Source organism: Aquarana catesbeiana, linkage group LG03 (genome assembly GCF_042186555.1).
Source record: "Aquarana catesbeiana isolate 2022-GZ linkage group LG03, ASM4218655v1, whole genome shotgun sequence".
Taxonomy (NCBI): domain Eukaryota; kingdom Metazoa; phylum Chordata; class Amphibia; order Anura; family Ranidae; genus Aquarana; species Aquarana catesbeiana.
In genome coordinates, this window is record NC_133326.1 from 539,731,871 (window position 1) to 539,757,657 (window position 25,787).

General features: G+C 44.2%; 1 protein-coding gene across 1 annotated transcript in view; it reads right to left on the reverse strand.

The window, feature by feature from the left end:
• Positions 1-17,708: 17,708 nt before the first annotated feature.
• The window catches only part of ST8SIA1 (ST8 alpha-N-acetyl-neuraminide alpha-2,8-sialyltransferase 1), a 98,588-nt gene continuing 90,509 nt past the window's right edge, over positions 17,709-25,787 (reverse strand). The window contains exon 5 of the mRNA XM_073621434.1: positions 17,709-22,559. Coding sequence (XP_073477535.1) covers positions 22,070-22,559 — 490 coding nt within the window. The 3' untranslated portion in view covers positions 17,709-22,069. The remainder of the gene's footprint in view (positions 22,560-25,787) is intronic.

Here is a 25,787-nt window from a genome sequence, read left to right on the forward strand (position 1 = left end):
CCCCTTTGGTCGAATCTTCCCTTTATCTGAATGGGAACTAGAGGTGCTAAGGGAGTATGTAGATGAAATCCTCAAGAGGGGGTTCATCCGACCTTCCACTTCTCCAGCAGGGGCAGGAATATTTTTTGTGGAAAAGAAAGACCACTCTCTTCGGCCCTGTGTCGACTACCGTGAATTAAATAAGATCACTGCCAAGAACAGGTATCCTCTGCCCCTGGTGCCTGAACTTTTTCAGAGACTAAGGAGAAGTGTATTTACCAAGCTAGACCTGCGGGGGGCTTACAACCTGGTCCGCATACTCGCAGGGGATGAATGGAAAACAGCTTTCCGTACCAGGTTTGGCCATTGCGAATATCTGGTAATGCCCTATGGCCTATGTAATGCCCTTGCCACCTTCCAACATCTAGTCAATGACATTTTCAGAGACTGTTTGGATATCTACATAATTGTCTATCTAGATGACATTTCGATTTTTTTCCACATCTCTAGAGCAGCACCGGGAACATGTCAATAACGTACTCTGACGGCTCCGTCAGCATGGGATATATGCCAAGCCAGAGAAATGTGAGTTTGAGCGGCAGAGTATTTAGTTCCTCAGCCTAGTAATATCCACGGAGGAATTCAAGATGGATCCACAAAAAGTTGCAGCCATTCTGGACTGGCCTGCACCCTCATACAAGAAGGGGGTGCAGCATTTTGTCGGCTTTGCAAACTTCTACAGGAGATTCATGAAGGGGTTCTCCGCCATTATCTCCCCGATTACGCAGCTAACAAGACAGAATATTCGGTTTCACTGGACTCCCGAGGCACAGGCTGCCTTTTACAACTTTAAAGGGACTTTTCACGTCAGCTCCTATCCTGAGTCATCCTGATCCTGCTTTGCCTTACCTACTCAAGGTAGATGCCTCAGAGACAGCAGTAGGGGCAATTATCTCCCAATGCCAGGGTCTCCAAGACTTAATGCACCCAATAGCCTTCTTCTCTCGTAAACTCTCTCCGGCCGAGAAGAATTACGACGTGGGGGACCGAGAGCTCCTGGCCATCAAGGCTGCACTTGAGGAATAGAGGTATCTGTTAGAAGGAGCGGCGCATCCCGTACTTATTTATACAGACCAAAAGAATATGAAGTACCTGAGACCTGCCAAGTGTCTGAGACCACACCAGGCACAGTGGGCATTGTTTTTTTCCAGATTCTCATTTCACATTACCTATCGGCTGGGCTCGAAGAACATCAAACCAGACGCCCTGTCGCGCATGTTTGATGATCCAAAAGAAGTGTCAGCTCCAGATACCATCTTCCTACTCTTACAAACAAGCCTGATGTTTGGCTTGAAACAAGCTTCAGCAAGTAAGCCCGGTCCTCCTGGAACTACCCTGTTACCCAAGGATGGGTTACTATGGAAGGGTAATAAGATCTTTGTGCTAGAAGATATCCAGGTAACCGTGTTAAGTCTGTGCCATGGCCATCCCCTGGGGGGTCCCAATGAACATTGTTTCGGATAGAGTGGTGCAGTTCACCTCTCGCTTCTGGAGGGCATTGTGCAAGGTCCTAAAGATCGAACTGTCTATGTCCTCTGTCTATCACCCTCAGACTAATGGGCAAACTGAGAGGACGAACCAAACACTTGAGCAATATCTCCGGGGCTTCACCACTTTTGTCCAAGATGACTGGGTAACATTACTGCCCTTGGCGGAGTTCGCCTTCAACAATGCCAGTCACTTGGCTACAGGTCAGTCTCCATTCTTCTCAAACTATGGATTCCACCCAACCTTCCTATCTGATCTTATTCCCAATTCCACGGTTCCAGCAGTTCAGAACACTGTTGATTTCCTAAACCATAATAAATTATTACAGGAAGCCATGATAAAAGCACAGGCAACTAAAAGTATGTTTGACAGGAAGAGGAAAGGGGAATTGTGCCTTCAGCAGGGCGATCAAGTATGGCTGTCTACCGCCAATCTCTCAGAATGACTTGCCCAGCAAGGAATCTGGCACCCAAATTCATTGGTCCCTTCCTGGTGAAGAGGAAATTAAATGAAGTTTCATATGAACTTTCCTTACCCGATTCACTGAAAATCCACCCAGTATTTCATGTGTCACTACTAAAGCCTGCAGTGCCGGATCCCTTCCCAAACAGGGGATCGGGACCACCTGAACCACTAATTATCAATGAGGATGAGGAGTTTGAGGTGGAAGCTGTCTTGGATTGTAGAAGAAGAGAAAACCAGCTTCAATACCTGATAAAGTGGAAGGGGTATGGTCCAGAAGAGAACTCCTGGGAACCCAAGCAGAACATCCACGCTCATGAGTTGATCCAGGTCTTCTTTCACAGCCATCCTCAAAAGAAGGTTCTCCTGGGCACCTGGAGGTTGCCCTTAGGGGGGGGGTGAATGTCAGGGACATGCTGCCCACATCAGAAGACGTGTGCCAATGCGCATGCGTGAATTACAGCCATTGCGCACGAATGTGCGCAGGTGCACGCGTTAGACGCGCTTTGTGGCCTATAAAAGACGCTCCAGGGGCACTAGGTCCTTGTGGTTTGATCTGCATCTGTTCCCTGAAACCTGACTCTGTGCTTATATCCTGTTCCAGTGTTTGACCCGGCTTCCTGACCATGCTTCTATTGCCAGTCCTGACCTTGGTTTGTTTGAGCCTGCTTTCTCCTGTCTGCTGGCCTGATCACCTGTTGCCAAGACCCAGCCTGGACTCTGACTACTCTCTACGTGCTGTTTATGCTGATTGCTCTTCTGTGTATGACCTGGCTTGTCTGACCCTGCTCCAGCCTGCTGTCCTGTATCCGCTGCTCTGCATCCGCAGCATACCTGCATCCGCAGCATACCTGCATCTGCTGACCTGCATCCGCTGCCCTGCATCTGCAGCACTCCTGCACCAGCTGTTCTGGCTTATCACCTGGCACCACCACTTCCAGCCAAGAGAACTCTCCAGGCACACTTACCCACCGTGCTCTTACCACCACTGAATTAACTGCAGTGGTCTCCGAGCTGGGTTGTAGGAGAGGTCTCCATCTGCACGTTGGGCTCACACCTAAGGTACGTGACAGAGAGTTTGCCAGAAGGGGAAGGGAGGTGAGTCATAAGAGGGCCAATGAGAGCTGCAGAACTGGAGGTGTGTGTCTGTGTAAATCCAGGAAGTGAACAGGCAGCAGCTTCAGCTGCCCACAGTTAAAATGGCTGCAGCCAGACTTAGTGGAGGGAGATTTCTGAAGCATATTTGGCAAGTACAGAATCACAGTATATATATAATAATATGCAAAGTGGTTGGAGGGAAGCTTCAGAATGGCAAAAATGTTTTTATTACAAACTATGTGAGAAAACTGCAGTTCCTCTTTAACTCAACATGCTCTCTTTCTCAACACCAACTCAGCGGCTCAGTTCCCCTGCTCCCCTCTCTCAAGAAGTAACTCAGCAGCTTAGCTCAACCTGCTCTCTCTCCCAGCACCAACTCAGCAGCTCAGTTTCCCTGCTCCCCTCTCGCAAGAAGAGACTCAGCAGCTTTGCTCCACCTGCTTCTCCTCTCAGTAGTTACTCAGACACTCAGCTCCCAGTGTTCCCCACAGCCAGCATTGACTCAGCAGCTCAGCTCGCCCTGCTCCCCTTCTCAGTAGTGACTCAGCAGCTCAACTTCCTCTCCCAGTAGGACCGTGTTCCTCTGCGATTCAGGTGTGAACCAGCCCTAAGTCTTAAACCCCCTGTGAGCAGAAATTCAGACCCTTCTATTGAAGCTTCTTCATTACAACTCCTCTAAAAGATAACCTTTGAAACATAATATAAAGATTCTGGTGATCTTTGTACTTTGTTCTTTAAAGGGACTGCAATAAAGTAGATGGTTTCCTATAGGATGGCATTAGGCTAAACGTCTATTAATGAGAGATGTTCACAATGGTCATGGCACATACAAGGCTTCTGTGTATCATTTCTGCCCCTCCCACGCTATATATACAGTATCTCACAAAAGTAATACACCCCTCACATTTTTGTAAATATTTTATTCTGTCTTTTCATGCGACAACACTGAAGAAATGACACTTTGCTACAATGTAAAATAGTGATTGTACAGCTTGTATAACAGTGTAAATTTGCTGTCCCCTCAAAATAACTCAACACACAGCCATTAATGTCTAAACCGCTGGCAACAAAAGTGAGTACACCCCTAAGTGAAAATGTCCAAATTGGGCCCAGGTGTGAATGGGGAGCAGGTGTGTTAATTTTGGTGTTATCGCTCTCACTCTCCCATACTGGTCACTGGAAGTTCAACATGGCACCTCATGGCAAAGAACTCTCTGAGGATCTGAAAAAAGAATTGTTGTTCTACATAAAGATGGCCTAGGCTATAAGAAGATTGCCAAGACCCTGAAACTGAGCTGCAGCACGATGGCCAAGACCATATAGCAGTTTAACAGGACAGGTTCCAATCAGAACAGACCTCACCATGGTTGACCAAAGAAGTTGAGTGCACATGCTCAGTGTCATATCCAGAGGTTGTCTTTGGGAAATATATGAGTATGAGTGCTGCAAGCATTGCTGCAGAAGTTGAAGGGGTGGGGGGTCAGCCTGTCAGTGCTCAGACCATACACCGCACACTGCATCAAATTGGTCTGCATGGCTGTCGTCCCAGAAGGAAGCCTCTTCTAAAGATGGTGCACAAGAAAGCCCACAAACAGTTTGCTGAAAACAAGCAGACTAAGGACATGGATTACTGGAACCATGTCCTGTGGTCTGATGAGACCAAGATAAACGTATTCAGTTCAGATGGTGTCAAGCGTGTGTGGTGGCAACCAGGTGAGGAGTGCAAAGACAAGTGTGTCTCGCCTACAGTCAAGCATGGTGGTGGGAGTGTCATGGTCTGGGGCTGCATGAGTGCTGCCGGCACTGGGTAGCTTCAGTTCATTGAGGGAACCATGAATGCCAACACGTACTGTGACATACTGAAGCAGAGCATGATTCCTTCCCTTTGGAGACTGGGCCGCAGGGCAGTATTCCAACATGATAACGACCCCAAACACACCTCCAAGATGACTACTGCCTTGTTAAAGAAGCTGACGTTAAAGGTGATGGACTGGCCAAGCATGTCTCCAGACCTAAACCCTATTGAGCATCTGTGGGGCAACCACAAATGGATGGAGGAGCGCAAGGTCTCTAACATCCACCAGCTCCGTGATGTTGTCATGGAGGAGTGGAAGAGGACTCCAGTGGCAACCTGTGAAGCTCTGGTGAACTCCATGCCCAAGAGGGTTAAGGCAGTGCTGGAAAATAATGGTGGCCACACAAAATATTGACACTTTGGGCCCAATTTGGACATTTTCACTTAGGGGTGTACTCACTTTTGTTGCTAGTGGTTTAGACATTAATGGCTGTGTGTTGAGTTATTTTGAGGGGACAGCAAATTTACACTGTTATACAAGCTGTACACTCACTACTTTACATTGTAGCAAAGTGTTATTTCTTCAGTGTTGTCACATGAAAAAATAGAATAAAATATTTACAAAAATGTGGGGGTGTACATACTTTTGTGAGATACTGTAAATCTACTCATAGATATGAAATGACAGTAGTCGCCCAATCCTGGAATATCCGACAGACTGATTCTCAGGATGCCCATAGGTATGTGGGCACTCTGTGGTAACCACAGAATGTCCTACAGGCCCAACTGATGTCTGTGTGCAGAAATCTAGGCCTGTCATTGAGGAATATCACACAGCATATAAGCTCTGCCATGGGTTATGTTCCCCACAGCCAGACTATGAGCATGTATGGCAACGAGTGGCATCTTTGTCATCCATCGTATTGTACATCAGCAGCTGTGTGTGTGGGAGGTCTGCCTGTTAGATAAATCCACTGCCAAGCTGTTTTCATGGGCTCTAATAGGGCACCAATAATGGCATCCTGAGTTGGCGGGTGCTGCGACTCATCCCAGACTGCCTGAAAGACCGTGCACGGCATGCACATTAATGTCAGTAATGTCACCCATTTTAAATACAGTGGTGTCATGAAAGGTTTGTGTCTCTCCTCTCTGGCAGGAAATGTCTGGGTTTGCCGGACAGGTAGGTGGGTGGAAGATTTCTGTGGCGCCATCGCCAGTTCCCAGGACAAGGATTGATGTTGGCGTGTCTTTATGGTGGCAGTGTGCCCCTCGGGCCATCTGTGTTCCCTCCTCTAATTAGATCTGTGCCGGGCAGAGAAATGTAACCCACTCAAGAAAAAAATGAGGCCGTCACAGAGGCAGTTATATGGCTGCAGTAAAGAATCGCAGAGATGGCGGATAAATTATGGGTGAGTTTGGGAGCCGTGTACAGTCTGCACTGCCCTCCCCACTTTGTGTCGCCGTTAGAGCTATAACTATTCTCCTGGAGAGGCTGTTATGTAAATGTGTTTTTATTCCACCTGATTTTTTCCAGTATACTGTATGCTATTACATTGCCAAGTGCTGCATTCTTGTTTAATTAAAGTGGACCTGTCATTGCATATAATTTTTATATTAACTGCATGTAATGTGTCAGAGTACTCTTCCAAGTATATATTACCTCTCGCAGAGATCACAGTACTCCCCCTAACAATGCCTTCATCTCCTTTTCTCTCCAGAAGGATGGCACCATTGTTGTTCAGCCATCATCCAGGCTTACCATCTACTTTCTGGACTGAGATACCAGCTCAGAGATGACACAATCATGTAAATCATGGCAGAGGTGCAACTAGAACCTTTAGCGCCCCGGTGCAATCAACCATGAAGGGCCCCCCTGACCCCCCCTCCCCCTTCCATCTGAGCCCTGGGCTTCCAGTTCTGGGAGGGCATCCATGAACATCCTCCCAGAACCCTACCTCCTGCATGCCTCCAGGATCCAGCGCATTTTCTGACTGCTGTCTCCTTTGGACACAGCTGATCACAGATCACAGAAAAGGGCCAATCACAGCAGCCCTTCTTTTACCATGTGATAAGCTGATCACATGTACACAGACTTGCCAGTTATCAGCAGTCCTTTCCTCCCATGCTGTATCTGTGTGAGGAAAGGAGAGCCGGTAACCGGCAAGACTGTTAGTACATTGTTTACACTGATAATCAGGGCACTGATCATCAGTGCCCTAATTATCAGTGCAGCCCCATCGGTGTTGCCTATGAGTGCTCATTAGTGCCACCTATCATTGCTCATCAATGCCACCTAACAGTGCCCATCAGGGCCACCTATGAGTGCTGCCTATCGGTGTCACCTATCAGTGCTCATCAATGCCGTCTATCAGTGCTACCTATCAGTGCTCAACAATGCCGCCTATCAGTGTCCATCACTGCAGCCTATTAGTGCCCATCAATGCCTTCTATCAATGCTGCCTTTCAGTGCCACCTATCATTGCTCATCAATGCCACTTAACAGTGCCCATTAGGGCCGCCTATGAGTGCTGCCTATCTGTGCCACCTATCAGTGCTCATCAATACCACCTATCAGTGGTACTTATCAGTGGTCATCAATGCCGCCTATCAGTGTCCATCATTGCAGCCTATCAGTGCTGCCTATCAGTGCCCATCAATACCGTCTATCAATGCTGCCTTTCAGTGCCACCTATCAGTGCTCATCAATGCTGCCTATCAGTGCCCGTCAGTGCCGCCTATCAGTTCTCATCCATGCTGCCTATCAGTGCCCATCAGTGCCTCCTCAGGAGGACTCTGATCTGAGAGTGTCTCTCTCATACAGCTCAGAGCCTGGGGCCCGCCGACAGTGGCGGAAGACCAGGGCCCGGTCGCAAATGTGACCTTTGCGACCCTGGTAGTCCCCCCACCGAATCCTGGTGCCTGTGCAGTTCTTGGCTGTGTTCACAAATGATATAGATCAGTTTTTGTTGCAGCCTCTCAAACATACAATGTTGCAGTATGCCCACTGGGGGAGAGGAGACTGAAGAAATGCTTCCTCTTGCCTACAGCAGACTGATGACATCTTCTCAGCCTATGCAAAGTCACTGACTGGAGTTCAAGGATGGCTTGTAATTATAAAAGGTGGCACTTTTTCAAAAAAATTATCCTGTTGCTGTATATTGTGACATGCCCTATATCATTATAGGAGGAGACCCAAGTGGAAGTCAAAGACCACCAAGCCATAAAAATGGATTAGCATGTTGCTGTCCACTGACCGTTAATGAGAAATAAGCCAATTGTTATATGGAATATACACTCACCGGCCACTTTATTAGCTACCCCTGTTCAATTGCTTGGTAACACAAATTGCTAATCAGCCAATCACATGGCAGCAACTCAATGCATTTAGGCATCTAGACGTGGTGAAGACAACCTGCTGAAGTTCTAAACTGAGCATCAGAATGGGGAAGAAAGGGGATTTAAGTGACGTTGAACATGGCATGGTTGTTGGTGCCAGATGGGCTGGTCTGGGTATTTAAAAAACTGCTGATCTACTGGACAACAACCATCTCTAGGGTTTACAGAGAATGGTCCAAAAAAGAGAAAATATCCAGTGAGCGGCAGTTGTGTGGACGAAAATGACTTGTTGATGCCAGAGGTCAGAGGTGAATGGGCAGACTGGTTTGAGATGATAGAAAGGCAACAGTAACTCAAATAACCACTCGTTACAACCGAGGTATGCAGAATATCATCTCTGAATGCACAACACATGGAACTTTGAAGCAGATAGACTACAGCAGCAGAAAACCACACCGGTGCCACTGCTGTCAACTAAGAACTTGAAACTGAGACTACAATTCGCACAGGCTCACCAAAATTGGACAATAGAAGATTGGAAAAAAGTTGCCTGGTCTGATGAGTCTCAATTTCAGCTGCGACATTTAGATGGTAGGGTCAGAATTTGGCAAAACAACATGAAAGCATGGATCCATCCTGCTTTGTATCAATAGTTCAGACTGGTAGTGGTGGTGTAATGGTGTGGGGGATATTTCCTTGGCACACTTTGAGCCACTTAGTACCAATTGAATATTGTTTAAATGCCAGGCTGACACACCGCTACACCGATCTCGGTAAAGAGCCTCTGACAGAGGCGCTTTACCATGTGATCAGCCGTGTCCATTCAATGGCTGATCACGATGTAAACAGGAAGATCGGCTTTTCCTCACTCGCGTCTCACAGATGTGAGTAGAGGAGAGCCGATCGGCTGCTCTCCTGACAGGGGGGTCTGTGCTGATTGTTTATCAGCGCAGCCACCCCTCGGATGCCCACCCAGGCCCACCAGGGATGGCCACCACACTGGACCACCAGGTATGCCACCCTAGACCACCAGGAAAATGCCAATCAGTGCCCATCCCCAATGCCTGCCAGTGCCATCAGTGATGCCTAACAATGCCATCTATCAGTGCCGCATATGAGTGCCCATCAGTGTCACGTATCAGTGCCGCCTATCAGTGCCCAGCAGTGCCGCCTATCAGTGCCACCCATCAGTGCAGCCTTTCAGTGCCCATCAGTGTCACCTATCACTGCCCATCAGTGTTGCCTATCACTGCCCATCAGTGCCACCCATGAGTGCCCATCAGTGCTGCCTATCAATGCCGATCAGTGCTGCATATCAGTGCCACCTACCAGTACCACCTCATTGGTGCTGCCTTATCAGTGCCGCCTTATCAGTGCCAATCAGTGGAGAAAACTTACTTATTTACAAAAGTTTATAACAGAAACAAAAGAAAAACATTTTTTTTTTTTTAATTTTAGGTCTTTTTATTTGTTTAGCAAAATATAAAAAACGCAGAGGTGATCAAATACCACCAAAAGAAAGCTCTATTTGTGGGAACAAAATGATAAAAATTCTGTTTGGGTACAGTGTAGCATGACAGCGCAATTGTCATTTAAACAGCGACAGCGCTGAAAGCTGAAGATTGGCTTGAGCAGGAAGGGGGTGTAACTGCCTTGTATTAAGGTGGTTAAAATAGTGGAAGAGGTTTCAACAACCTTTCAAAAATTGGAATATCCTTTTTTGGGTGAAGTCAGCTCTGTCTAAAGGTAATAAGCTTGTTTTGGTGTATAAAGTGGCAAACCCCTTTAATTTATATCTGCTGTAATATAGGAAATGAGCCTAATGCTGCCTAACCTCATTCCCCATGTATATATAGAATTCCTGCAACAATATATCTGCCTATAGCTGACAGTAAGCCGGAGACAAAATGAGGTCAGAATCCCGCTGAACGCAGCGCTGCTGAGCCACTTCTGCTGTGAATGTGCAAATTCTAATGAGATTTTCTTCTTAGCATATTGGAGAATTCAGAGCCCAGAAATGTAGCTCAGTCAGGAAGGAAAAATTCTAACCAGGGAAATAATAAACATGACATTTTGGTTACACTGTGTCATAATCACGGATATTGAAAGTAATAAAAAAAAAAAGTCCAAAATTTCTGATGCCTACCTGTAAAATGTCACCCACCTTCCACTAGAGTCTGAAAAATGAGACTGACAGAACTTCCCAGAATACCCAGACATTATATTTACATTTTTAGCATGAAGTGGTGCTCTCTATTTTCTCCCTTAATACAACAGTTACTGCAGGCGATCTTCTGATAGCCTGATATTAAGTTGCAGCTGTTCTTCGGGGGATAATTAAATTCTAATGCCGCGTACACACGAGCGGACTTTACGGCAGACTTTGTCCGGCGGACTTTTCAATGGACTTTCCGAATGAACAGACTTGCCTACACACGATCAACCAAAGTCCGACGGATTTGTACGTGATGACGTACGACCAGACTAAAACAAGGAAGTTCATAGTCAGTAGCCAATAGCTGCCCTAGCGTTGGTTTTTGTCCGTCGGACTAGCATACAGATGATCGGACTTTTCGACCGGACTTGAGTCCATCGAAAAGATTTGAAACATGTTTCATTTCTAGGTCCGTCGAACTTTTGGGGGAAAAAAAAGTCAGCTGGAGCCCACACACGATCGAATTGTCCGACGGACTCCGGTGCACCGAACCAAGTATGCTGTAAAGTCCGGTCGTGTGTACGGGGCATAAGGCTCGATTCACATCTATGCATGTTGCTTTTAAGCATTTCTGCAGTGCTTTTTGCGGTGATTGCCACGGTTTTGGACACGCGTTTTTACTGCAGTTTGTTTCACACTGTATATAGCTGGTTGCTAAGGAGGGGGCCAGGAAGCCTAAAAACCGATGAGTCATCAGCTGTCCTACCGCTAAATGTAAAAAAAAAAATCATGAAAAAAAACATTATGGATTTGGAGGGGACCCCACCCCCAGGCCAAAATTTTAAAAAATTTTGTGGGGGGTCCCCCCAAAATCCATACCAGACCCTTATCTGAGCATGCAGCCCGGCAGGTCAGGAAAGATAGGGGACGAGCGAGCACCCCCCCTCCCTCCTGAACCATACCAGACCGCATGCCCTCAACATGGGGGGATGGCTCTGCGCCCCCCACACCAAAGCTACTTGCCCCCATGTTGATGGCTTATCGGAATCTGGAAGAATGTGAATGAGTAATTGGTACCCCTACCCATTCACCAAAAAAAAAAGTAGTGTAGTGTGAAAAAATACAGTAGACAGTTTTTGACAAATCTTTTATTAAAAATATCTTCTTCTTCTTCCCCGCTTCTTCCTCCTTCCTTCGTCTTCTTCAATCTTCTCCCGCATCTTCCCCCTCTGGGCTTCTCCTTCTCCCGCTGCTTCTTCTTTCTTCTGTCTTCTTTGTCCAGTGTTCTTCTTCCTCTGCTGCCGCTCCCGCCTGCCGACCCTCCTCCGATGCTGCATCTCTCTGATCTGTCTGCGCCGATGTCAAGCATTTCTTAGATAACGATGGCGGCGTGGCCATTGGATTACGTCATCCGGAGGCCTTGTCTCCTTGTGATGTCACTGCCCGGGCCATGATGGGTCCGTAATGTCACAAGGGGCAGGGCCTCCGGATGACGTAATCTGAATGCCATGCCCCCATCGTTATCTAAGACAATCAATCACTGAACCACTATCCCCTGAAGAAGAGGTTTAATCGCTACAAACCTTGAAACGATTCGGACATCCTCTGACCCAGTTCACTACTGGCCACATTCAAGTGGTTGTTTGTATATACATCTATATGTCTCTTGATATTGTACCTGTTTGACACACATATGCATCCTACTGTGACTTTTCAATAAGTCATATATACATTTTTAACTTTTCTAATAAAATACAAATATATTTTCTAAATACTTTTTTGTCAAGGAGGTTTCTGCCTTTTAAAGTCCCACAGAGGAATTTGTTCTATTTTGTATTGCTGCATATCTAAGAACTCTTTTCTCAGACTTCTCATATAAAGCAGAATGTGGTCACGTTACACAGAGCTATATACACTTGAAATTTACATTCGAATATATTTGGGTTAGATGGAGGTTTTTCATTTCCTCCCTTCCTCATTTCACTTTATTCTTGTAATTCTGCCAAAAGTGGTGAAAGACACAAATTTACTGAGTGCGGTACATTCTGCTCGGATCCTATTTCAGCCAGTTCCTGTTTGATTTTTAGGCCAGGCACTCAGTGCTGGCTCCGCAAAACTTGGTATTGTCTGCTGAGGATTCTGTGACCTCCACCGATTTCCCTTCAATGTCCTCCACTCTCTGCACACACATAGCTGGGTGATGAGAGCCCGTCTTCTCTGCACCAAGCGGGGGGGCCCATCATAGCCCCTCTATCAGTCACATTATGTAGAACATAAAGGCAATCTGACTATGGACATATATGGTGTGGTGGCCATATACGATTCAATAAATGATCAGTTTAATTTCTAATCTCATTCTAATTTCTGATCGATCTCTTCTGATAGATAAATATTCCTATAGGCCACAACCTATTCAATTGATATGTTACACTTTGGAAAGTTGATGGTTAAAATATGATCATAAGTTATTGATCGCATCTCTGCTTCCATCATGTAATCTCATAATGTTATCAATCAAAATACGATCAGATTCATCAACAACTTAGGTGCTTCCAAACACATGCAAGCCAATCAATAACTTTTTGCCCTGACCGATCGACTCAGTTCGATCAAATCCAATCTAAATATAAATATAAAATAAAAAGAATATAAAAAGGGAAGTTATGCCTGTACAATTGTTTGCATATTCGATTGTTTTAAATGTGTTTGTAAAGGATGTTTTGTTTTTTTTTTCTTTTAAAATAACAAACATCTCTATACTTACAGTACCTGCTCCGTTCAATGGAATTGCACAGAAGTGAGGGGAGAGAAGAGATGCAGACGTGCAGAGCGCTAGATCGAATGAGGGCTCAGGTAAGTATTAGGCTGGATTCACACCTAATGCATTTTTAGTGCTTTTTGCAGATTTGCAATACAGTCCATTCACCATGATTTCCTATGGGACACGTTCTGTAGTGCAAATCTGCAAAATGCAAAAAGCACTAAAAATACATAGGTGTGAATCCAGCCTTGGGGGGTGAAGGGCCAAAATGAATGCCTAAACATATTTTTTTTTTTAAAGTCAGCAGCTACAAATACTGCTGCTGCTGACTTTTAAAATATGGACACTTACCTGTCCAGGGCACCTGCGATGTCGGCACCCGAAGCCAACCCGTCCCTCGGCTTTCGAATGGAGGCGCTGCCATCTTCGGTAAGGGAATCTGGTTCCCTAATGCGCATGCGCGACTCGCTCTGCGCGATCCCACTGGTCCCTGCTGTCTTCTGGGACCTGCGTGGCGCTGGAAGTGGCGTAGATACCTGCAGGTGGCTTGGCTATCTATGCCCGGAAGTGGGAGCAAAATACCTGTATTAGACAGGTATCTGCTCCCCCCTGAAAGGTACCAAATGTGACACCGGAGGGGGAGAGGATTCCGAAAAGCAGAAGTTCCATTTCTGGGTGGAACACCGCTTTAATGCAAGAAATGTATTAAGGTAAAAAATGTTTAAGCTTTAGAACCACTTTAAGTCTCACATGGATTGGATAAGAAATTTGAAATGTGAATGGCTGCTATTAGCCCGGGTTCACACATGTGCGTTGCGAATTGAAGCTCCAGTTTCACTGCGAAGATAAAAATCAGTTGTCCAGAGGTTCCTCTGCATTTTAGCTGCAGATCAGTGAGCAGGGAGAGGGGGGAGGTGTAGTGAGGAGAAGGAGAGAACTTGTGTTCAGAACGGAATGCATCTGCGGATCAGATGCGTTCCCATAGAAGATAATGGGCTTGTAATTTGCACCGCAATGCCCAGAAAATGCACATGTTTTTTGTGCAATGCGCAGTGCGAATGCAACGCACATATGTGAACCAGATGCATTCAAATGAATGTATTTTAAAATGACCTGCGAATTGGATGCGGTGTCAGAAACTTCACCGGGTTTTTTTCTGACCGTGACAGCAGTAGGAAAATGTTTCCTTTCTATGTGATCACCAGGACAGGAAGTGAAAACAATGGCATACATAGAGCAAATATGGGAGAGATTAAACTTCCTGTGTGTTCATTGGAACCAAAAATAAGGGGGAAATTTGCAGTGGAGACACAGGCATCAATAATCCCTCCCCAGTACATCCAATATTAAAGTGGAATTCAAGTCTGGAAGTAACTAATCTAAAAACTGCTCCCACCCTTCTAACATCTATACGAACTACCCTGTAGAAGGAAGAGGCTTATAATTACCTATTCCCTGGGCACTCCAGTCTGGTCACATGATCGGCTCCCAGGGCCGCTTCTTGGGAGAGAAGGGACAGTTGACAACAGATGCTTCATAGTAAGCCTATGGGTGATGTCATCATCCAGGCTCTACATCTTTCCTCTCCACTTTGGAGATCATTTGACTGGATTGGAAAGCTCTGAGAATAGGTAGGTATAAGCATCTTCCTTTTACAGGGTAGTTAGTATAGAGTTCGAAGGGAGGTGGGAGCAGTTTAACCACTTGCCAACAGCCGATAATAAGGCTTACCTATAGGTACTGTAAATATCTCCTAAACTTGTACTGTTTAGGAGATATTTACTGTATACGCTGCCGTTGATGTCATCGGCGCATGCGCTCTAAAGGAACGGCAGCCGCCAGCGCGCAGGAGTGACGTCACGCAGCTTCGGCCTGTCACACAGCCGGAGTCCGCGAACCCAGAAGGACGACGGATGCTGATGGATGCGGCCACCAGCAGGGACGACAAGGGATTCGTTTTGCAGGTAAGTTTCACATAATGTGCTAGTATGCCTTTACTTTGCAGGTCACAAAAGAAAAAAAAAAAACAGTGTTTACTTCCTCTTTAATTTTGGCTATTCTTGGTACTAAGCGCCTGACTCTGCGCATCCTCGGCAAGTCACAGACCCGTTCAGCTTGTTCTCGTATCATGTTACAGAACTGCATGTTTAGTAGAGTGGGAAAGCTGAAATAAATTGTCTGATATGAAAAATCTGCAGTGAATAATTTATAACTTGGGTCAGTGATCTCACTGTTCGGGGAAAATTTTCCAGAACTGTTTAGCATCTTACTGTATATATATTAAACATGCACTCGCTGCAGTTTCAGGCAGTGCTTTTCAGCCATGTCTCTCCAACCTCCCTCATAATTTGTTTCCACTGTCCAGGGATAGGGCACAAAGCTGTTTTCTGGGTACAATGTAATGCTATTCTGAGAGTCCACTAAAGTTGTTTCCACAGGCATTAAACTAAATAGGGAGAGGGAAGGGAAAAGGGGATAGGGAAAAGGAAAGGCGCGAGTACCGCCTGTACTGGGTCAAAGAAATGCTGTTGCCCGTAATTGATACTTAACCCGTTGGGGTACTGTTGCTGTAACCTTAATATATATGCAAAAGAAAATGGGGGTTAGGGGAGGGGGGTAAGCCCAATAGAAATGGGTTTAGAAAGGGGTTACCATAAGCAACAGTATAGTCATTGGATTTGTCGTTATATAAAATCAGTTTTATTCAATCATCATTAACATTTAAAATCGCATATTTGAAACATAATACTATAGTTATCACAACAATGGTGCAAAAAAGACCGCGGACAACAAGACAGACAGGACAAACAGTACATGAAAAACATGTGGCTAACCCGGTCGGGACGTACTGCATTATGCCTCGGTGGCCATGGGAGGCTGTCAATTGGCCAAATAGTGGTACTCAATATTAGGGTCCACAGAAATAAATATTCTATTTGGAATTAGTATGCGGTCACCTATGGCGCAATGCAATAAAGGGATGGAGAGTGCAAGGGAGGAAACGCACCTGTGCTGAACCAGAACTATATTGCAATTTCTATTGGATTGAGGTTAACTCAATCCAATAGATGGATCCAATATTATCTAATAGAAGGAGATAGTACTACTAGTCCAGTAGATATATTGATAACAAATCGATGGTTGGTGAATCATTAGTTCAATCCTTATTGATAGTATAAAAGTTCCCAGTTCAGACTATTTAGATACGGAAGACTGGATCATGAATGCTCAATCAAAACATACTGGTAGATTTGTATAGTAGTGGTAACGCTACATGTATTAATATTGTTGCATGCAAGAAAAGGGCATGGGTACTTGGGAAAATTTGCTGTGGCTGTACATTACCATCTACACCAGTAGCTGCGCTGCTTGAGAGTGCTGTGATCCTCAAAGCTTGTGAGCCAATAGGTCCATGTCACGTCTGAAGTGCACGTCTGAAGACTGCAGGGAGAAGCAGTCAATGCTAAGAAGGTGGCTCCGAATTGGTTTGGCTGTGGCGATCCGGCAGATCAGGGATTCCTGTAGCTGTATAGTATCTGTATAGTATCCGTCGCCCCGATCATAAGCTCCCTGTTGTCATAGACCGCCTTACACTCTCCTCCGTGCCCGTGACGCCCGTAGACTGGGCAGCGTTGTGACATCAACGCGTTTCGCCGTGGTTCACTGACGTAGCTTCATCTTGGACGTTCATTGGTCAGTTAACCACACACCCTTCTTATAGTGTGTTTTGCTGGTGGTCACCGCCAATGAGAAATCTTTAACAGAATTCGAAGGGACATGGTCCAATCAGTGTGACTAGTTTGTCCATACGGCCTATCAGTGAGTATAGCCATTGTTGTTGTGTTAACTCATAAACCAGCTAGATCGTTAGTAATTAGAATATGTCCTAGCACATAGTGTAGGCCTCTATACTATAAATATAGGGACTCAGGGAAGGACATGGCAAGTGTAAGTGAAAAGGATAGACAGGAGTGGAATATACAAACACCCCAAGAGTAGTTAGTAATGCATAATAGGATAATAGGATAGGGGACTGACAGTGCAGCATGCAGATTGGTGACATATACAAATTGACACACCAATAAGTACTTATACTTTAGATAGTATCTGTTCTACAGGAGTGTATTTGCTCATGAATTGAACAAGAAAAGGTCACGTATGACATTAACAACATGCCCATTGGTCCACCCTTTAGCGGGTGATCTTTTTCAGAATAGCTTTAGTGTGTCGATGTTAGTATCCACAGGCAACAGGGAGACACTTTTAACAACATGTATGCTGGAGCTAATTGTGTACAGAAAACACATGGCTAAACTGGCTCACAGATAGACTATAGGTCAGTGATGGCAAACCTTGGCACCCAAGATGTTTTGGAACTTCATTTCCCACAATGCTCAACTAGACTGCAGAGTGCATGAGCATCATGGGAAATGTAGTTCCAAAACATCTGGGGTGCCAAGGTTCGCCATCACTGCTATAGGTACTGTTATGGGTGGAGCAGAAATAGACACAGGATATTTCTTACTGAATGTTCTGTTATGTCTAGAGCTGACTTTTCATTTACTGCACCAGAGTTCTTGGCAAACAAATTTTATGTGTTTATTAACTGTTACTATACATTGCAAGATTGATGGATAATTCACATTTTAGGTTACATAATTCCAAAAAAAAAAAGATTTTGTTATCCCAAAATCCAGCTGAGAAAATACGGTGTTACTTCTTGTGTTGGTTGTGCTTTATCTACTTTTGATGATAAAGGCAGTTTACTGTCATGCTGTTTAATAGTTTTATGAGTCTTGTGCAGCTGTACTGCCACAGAGCCAGAGTATTACACAACGTTTTCCCATTGGTGGGGTGCTGATCCAGAAAGACGGAGCTCAGTTCCCAGTGACAGGGGAACATTACTCCAACGGCCAGATAGTTTTATTGCATCAGTGCATTCAAAAGACATAAAAGCAGACATCATAAAATCGCTGTCGTGCAACATCGAACATGAAATACAACCACCGTTGACGGCGGCACACTCACGCCTAACACAATCAAGACCATGCACAACGTTCCCTGGGACCCCCGACACTCTACGTTAGACATAAGTCAGTATTTGGATTGGTTGCCTTTCAGCCAATCCATTGGGTGATTGTGTTCACCATGGCCATTCATCTTGTTGGTACAAGATGCCACAAAGTCTTTTAGCAGAACACGTTTATGTAAGTGGGTTTTCCACACTTGACTCACCTCTATCCACCACTCTTGTGGTTATTTCAGTTGTGTATTTTTGGCGTTTATGTCCAAAATGAATTTATTACAATTTATTTATTAATTTATTCTCTTAAAGACTTCTGCTGTGAAATCTCAGTAGTACAGTTCCCATCCCCTCCAACTCAATCAACCCAACCATGGCCTATATGTCATGGTCTCACTGTTAGAATATGCATCAAGAATAAAGCCCCCCCTATAAATTTTATTTTACATTATGAAGTATGCAACAAAGTGAGACCTTGTGGTGGTCAGAAAAAAGCAAATCTCACAAGTGGAGTCTTAAGAGATTTAAGTCAGAGGGTGATCCAGTCTACAATACTCCAGCTATAACTAAAACATTAATTTGGGGTTTGGGTAAACTGACCTATTTGGGGAGGTGGGCGTTAAAAAAAACTGCATAGTGGGAAAATGAGACCTTTAAAACCTTATGAGACAAATTTTGCAACTGCAATTTTAACTTTATTTCGGAATCTATATTATAACATATGCAGATGACAGAACGTGGGTGTGTCCAGTCCTTTACACATTTTTTTTACAAAATGTGTCCAACATTTTTTTAACATTTTTGTGTGGGGACAAGAATGGTAAAACGATATATTTTTTTTATTTTGTAATGTTATTGCTACGAAAAATATTGGGGACAGTTTTAGTTGCCTTACACTGACTTGGTGGACTCTGGTTAAGGACTGACATAAGGCAAGACAGAATCGCAACTGAAACTTCTAACAATCCCTTGTTCTAAAGATCATTCTATATGTTGTAACAACTTTCATTGCCAGGAAAAAAAAAAAGTGGAACTGTGCCAAACGATGACCTAGCGATGCTTCTAGATGAGAAATGACATTGGGAAAAGATAGCACTATCACTAGCCAATGGCTGAAGTTTTTTCAGTTCTAGGGACAGATTTTTCTTGTGGTGCTTATTTAGGAACATTGTTGTGTACTAATTATTTTTTCTAGATGAAGAAACATCGACCTCACTGACGTACAGTATATTACAGTATATGTGGCTCTATATTGGAAAGTGATGCCCCCAACCCACCCAATTACTAGCAGAGATCAGACAAGGATCAGACTGTGTAGGGGCTCCATATGGGGTGATGGCAAGTACAATGAGAAGAGATTTACATTCCCTACCTCCCTTTTTGTATGGAAACAATGGAGGAGTGTGCACTTCTATGGTTTTGTTTGTATAGATCGCAAAAGGTGAGCTTAGTCAAAAATTTTGAGGATGTGCGAATGTTTATCAATTGAGGTGAGCAAATAAAAAAATACAGCCACGTTCTGCTAATTTTTTTTTTTTTTTTTTTTTTATGGTCTTCTAACCAGGCCACTTCTGTTTTGCTCAGCACATGCTCAATAAGAACTTACTAGAATTCCTTACTTGGAAAACACATTACATTATTCAACACATTAGGCCCTGCATTAAGTGGGCTAAAAGGTCCCCTAATTCTTGAAGGCGACCCTTCTTCTGTTGTTCCTTTAGGTGGGATGTAATGCCCAGGAGGTGGCATGCTTTCTCTATCATGTGACCAATGTGATTGTCTCTCACAATGGAAGCCAAGACCGATAGCTGCTGGTGGCAGCTAAGTCAGTGCGCTGGAAGCACACAGCCTCAGGCCACCGTGGATTTATGTGCAGCGGCTGAACCCCCAATTTTTCTTACTGTTACTCAATCAGCAATAGGTTAATCATTAGAAAAGAAGCTCCACTGGCTCTACCTCCAACTGACCAGCCTAGACAGCATGCTCCCTAGGTAGGAAATTACCCAATAAGATGCCCAAGGGACCCCCATTGAAAGGGAACCAATCAAATCACCTAGTGGTTTGAACAAAGACTCATACATAACTAGATAACCACAAATCTGCTTGTTCTGCGTCAGATCAATGAGCCAATTTACTCATCTTCATGGTCATTGAGACATCTGTCTGTCTAGGCAGCAAGGCTAATTATCCATGACCTGTGAACAGTTGAGCTGTTGCCATTTTTCACCACCATGGGAATGCAGATTGAATCCAAGCATGTGACTCTTAAAAATTGGAAAATAAGCCTGTAGAACTAGGGCACTGGCTCCTGACATCACCAAGAGGCACACATAGTTTTCAGTATAAACCATGCTGCAGAAGACTGTTAGAGACAGAAGACAAGTAACAAAGATGATAGACATGCTTTAGGAGTGATTGGGCACTGAGAGCATGTTGCAGGAAGTAGTCAGAGACTGGTGACAAGTTATATGAGACTTGCTAGAGATCACTGCAGTTATAGGTTCTTTACAGATCAATGTAATTTTGGGCCGCAGTTTGGTAACCAGAGGACCATTCTTTGCTGTGGCATTCATGACAAATATTGGTTCCCATACAATGCTTGATCTGGGTTAGATCAATGAGCCAATTTACTCATCTTTATGGTCATCTGTCTGTCTAAGCAGCAAGGCTAATGAACCATGACCTGTGAACAGTCGAGCTGCAATACCATTTTTTTACCACCATGGGAATACAGATGAAATCTAAGCATATGATTCTTAAAACTTGGAAAATAAGCCTGTAGGACTAGGGCACAGGTGGTTAAATTAAGTGGAACAGGGGGTCTTAAATATGGCTCCTGACATCACCAAGGGGCCACGCATAATTTTCAGTATAAACCATGCTACAGAAGACTGTTAGAGACAGCAGACATGTAACAAAGATGGTTTGAGACTGTGAACATACTACAGGTGTGATTGGACACTGAGGGCATGTGGTAGGAAGCAGTCAGAGACTAGGGACAAGTTATATGAGACTTGCTAGAAATAACTGCAGTTATAGGTTCCTTACAGATCAATGTTCCCCTAGCCCTTCTCAATTTTGGGCTGCAGTTTGTTAACCAGGACTAGGGGGGCCACTCTTTGCTGTGTCGTCTATGACAAATATTGGTTTCCTTTCAATGACAAGAGACAGGCCCTCACAAAGCGCTGTATTAATCAAATCTGCAGGAAATATATTGCAATGATGCAGATTATCCAAACTCCAAATTTAACCCTCCAACAAGAGAAAGAAAAATATTATCTTCATTCACTGCTGGCATATGCAAAGCAAACTATCACATACATGCTTTTAACACAGATGCATTCCTGCATTCCTTATAAATAAACATCCAAGGCACAAAACTGACACTGAACAAAAACATAAAAATGATATATATATATATATATATATATATATACTAAAAAAAAAAAAAAAAAAAAAAGTTGCCCCATGCAAGGCATTCGTCCATTCCCTTATAACCTCAGCTGGTTTTTGTCAGCGGCTTGCTGGAGGTGTCTCGGATCAAACGTTCTGAAGAGTCTGTAAAAAAAAGTCTGTAAAAAGCTGGTTTTTTTGGACATGGTGTTTTTGCATTAAAAATACTACATTCATTTTCTAAAGAATCTAGTCGGCAGCCAAAAAATATTTTAAAAAAAGTTCACTAAAATTCTGTACATCAGCAAGTTCCACAGAAAACCCAGGGACGGAAAGACAGAATTTTGGCACTTTCGTAAAACGCGGTTCTAAATTTAGCGGGCTCATTTCACAGTTGCCCTTCAGTATCCAGTATCTGCACAGTACAAAAAGCAAGTCTGCAAAGGAAAAAGGAGAGTTCGCTGTGTGAATGTCAAAGAGTAAAAAGATTCCCCACCCCCAAAAAATCTGCAGTGGATCTCAGTGAGGTTTCCGATTGGAAGATGCTGTGTCACATTGTTCTAACTGAACTCGTAAAATTCCTGTCTTGTGAAGTAACCAGAGCTGTAGGAATTCTTCAGGCATGGAGTGGAACCCCGTCATAGGAGGCACGTCATCGTAGTAATGGTGGCTAATGGGCCTCCCTTTCAGGTCGTTTTGAAAGGGCCAGAATCCGTAAACGGTCACTTCCTCACACAGGCTTAAGGCAGCGCTGACCATGAAAAGGCCTGTAGACAAACGCTTAGAGTGAACACCCTTAGATTTCCAGAACTTTCCAACATTACGCAGGAAGTTGGGGTTGGCGAAGAGAACAGTCTGGTTGGTGCTGAAGTCGGCCAAGGTGTAGTACACACGAAGCGAGGGATCCGTTCCATGTTTCATGGAGAAGGCTGGCATGTAGACGTAGCTGGACTTGTATACCTTCACACTTTCCACAAATGATTTCCTCGACCACAACAAGTTCTGGAATCTGAAAAAAGACAAATTATTAATACACCCTCATTATACTGATCATGGACTTTCTAGAAGTAGATGCAGATGGATAGAGATAGACATTTGTTTGTCTGGCTGGTAAGGCTAATGCATCATGACCTGTAAAAAGTCAAGCTGCAATACTATTTTTCACCACCATGGCAGTGCAGATAAAATCTGAGTATACAAACAAATGGCAACCAATCCAATCTATAACGGGTCTTTACAGCAAGGAGCACATGGAAGGGTGATGCATGTAAAAAAACAAACAAATATTCCCAGCTCTTTTACCAGCTAGAGTGTCCATAGCTGGAGCACATATATGATAATGAATAGATTAAGGGCAGGTATGCCTGGAGGGAGCCCATCCGTCTTTAAATGTACAGTAACAAACTGGACACCCAGCAATATCACAATGGCAGCAAAGGTATCCAGTGCCCACCCCCCCCCCACACACACACACACACCAATTCACCAACTATACAAACAAATAGAACCCCCCCCAACCTAACTGGCCTTTACAGCAAGGATCACATGGAAGGGTGATGCATGTAAAAAAAAACCCCAAAGATTTCCAGCTCACTTACCAGCCAGCCTGCAACAACCTGAATTGACCCTGTCTAACAGTTGATGTTAAAAACAAGGGGTTTAGTTTGCACACATTTGCAAATACATGCATGAACTGCAGAGGCCACATCATGGCACCCCAGTGCACTGCAGTCCTAACTCTAAAAATTCAAAGTCCCCAAAGTTGGAGAACTTATAGTAATGGATAGATTACGGGCAGGTAGCCCACTCCTCCTTAAAGTTACAGGGATGCATTGGACACCCAGCAATACCACAATGGCAGCAAAGGTATCCGTGCACAAATTTGTGCAAAGTAAACCCTTAGTTTTTAAAATGAACTGTTAGACAGGGTAATTCAATTTTTTGCAGGCTGGCTGGAAAGTGAGGTGGGAATTTTTGTTTTGCTTATTTTCAGATAAAATCTGAGCCTGTGAATCTTTAGCGAAAATGTAATGTTGATATTTTCGGGGTGGGGGGCAGCCCTGTCAAATAGGCTGTACAGAGCCTAACAGTTGCCCTGGATAGAAAGATAGATTAGATAGATAGAATAGATAGATAGATAGAATAGATAGATAGATAGAATAGATAGATAGATAGATAGAATAGATAGATAGATAGATAGATAGATAGATAGATAGATAGATAGATAGATAGATAGATAGATAGATAGATAGATAGATAGATAGATAGATAGATAGATAGATATTATTTTTCTGTATTCTCACACTGGCTTAATGTACACTGCTGCTGGTAAACGAACATTTAGGAGCAGTTGGGCATTTTTTTCAGCTGCCCCTGAACTCTCCTCTATGTTATCTTATCAGTACATGTACACAGGGTTGTTTATAGTTGTTTCTAGGCAGTTGAGTTTAGAAGCATTTTTTTGGAAAGCATAAAAATGCGTTCAGGACGAATGTTCAGATGCATTTAAAATGCCAAACGCCTGTAACAGCTTGTAAACAGGGTAACTCGCGCTAAGCCGCATTTTGTTTACAGGCGTTTTACATTTTTTACTATATGAAAAAAAAAATGCTTCTAAACGCAAATGCGGCATGTCAACCTGGAAAAACAGACATTTTTAAACGTCGGTTACTATCTGTCAAGTTATATCATTCAGGAGAGGTTGTAAAATGTCCCGTGTACATTAATCCTTAAACCCATGTTACGCTATGTTATTTTTCAGCACCGCTTGGTGTCAGTTGCTCATGATAAATGTATACAATGTTTATCTGTTCTGTCCTTGCTATGACCCCTCTATTCACTCCCAGAGATCTGGAGAGAATTGTGAGAAGATGCTTCAGCACTGTGCTCTCCCTCCATCAGTCATCCTGATGTGAGAGTTTGCTTGTGGTTGATATTAAAGCAGGGGTGTCCAAACTTTTTTCAAAGAGGGCCAGATTTGATGAAGTGAACATGCGTGAGGGCCGACCATTTTTCCTGATATTCTTTGAACCATTAAAATTCGGTCTAAGTGTGTTCATTCAAGCATTAATACACTTCCCAACAAGAATTCTCTTGCCTTTGTGGCTGTGTGTGAGTAAAGAGATGAGCTTGGGCGTGATATTTATTGGCACATAACATGCACCTTCACTTTAAGAGGGAAGTTTCAGGAAAAAAACTTAAATTTTAAATAAAGGACTGTGAAACAAAATAAGGGTCAGTGCCCATCTGCAGCCTCACAAGTGCCATGAATGCAGTCCCACCATTGCCCTGAATGCAGCACCCCCATTGCCATCAGTGCAGCACTCCCATTGCCATGAATACAGCACCCCCATTGCCATGAATGTAGCACCCACCATTGCCAGGAATGCAGCACCCACCATTGCCAGGAATGCAGCACCCACCATTGCCAGGAATGCAGCACCCAACATTGCCAGGAATGCAGCACCCAACATTGCCATGAATACAGCACGCCCATTGCCAGGAATACAACACCCCCATTGCCAGGAATGCAGACTCACCATTGCCATCAGTGCAGCCTGATTGATGCCCACCCATCTGCAGCCTTGGATGGGACAGGGTGGGGGCGGAATGAGCGCCAAAAGATTACATACAGGAAGAACTCTGTTTTCTCGGTGGACTCTTTAATACAAAGTCCTGCCTCGTTTGAAAGACAGAACAGTCGTCCATTGGTAGCTCAGGAGACAGACTTCCTATTACAAAGGCTGCCATGTAGACAGGTAATATATATTTTGTGGCCCGGGCGCTGGGAGATTGTTGGGGGCCACAAAAAATATATATGTCCAAATAACCAGGCAAAACCGGAACGCAGGCCGCGATTGGCCTGCGGGCTGGACTTTGGACATGCCTGTCTTAAAGTAACGGTGAAGAACAAAGAAGCATTATGCAACAGGGTTGATTTACAAAACTGCAGAGTGCAAAATCTGGTGCAGCTGTCCCTGATAGTCACTCAGCTTCTAACTTCAGCTTGTTCAATTAAGCTGACAATAAAACCTTGGCGCTATGCAGAGCTGCACCAGATTTTGCACTCTCCAGTTTTGGTAAATCATCCCCAATATCTGCATGGGTTTCTTCTCATCCTTCCCCTTCTCAACCTCGTCTCCTCTCACTAATAATTTAATCTTCTTTCAGATCATGCACAAATGGAGAGATATGGGATTCCCACCTAAGTTCATTAACTAGTAGTACTCACCGATTA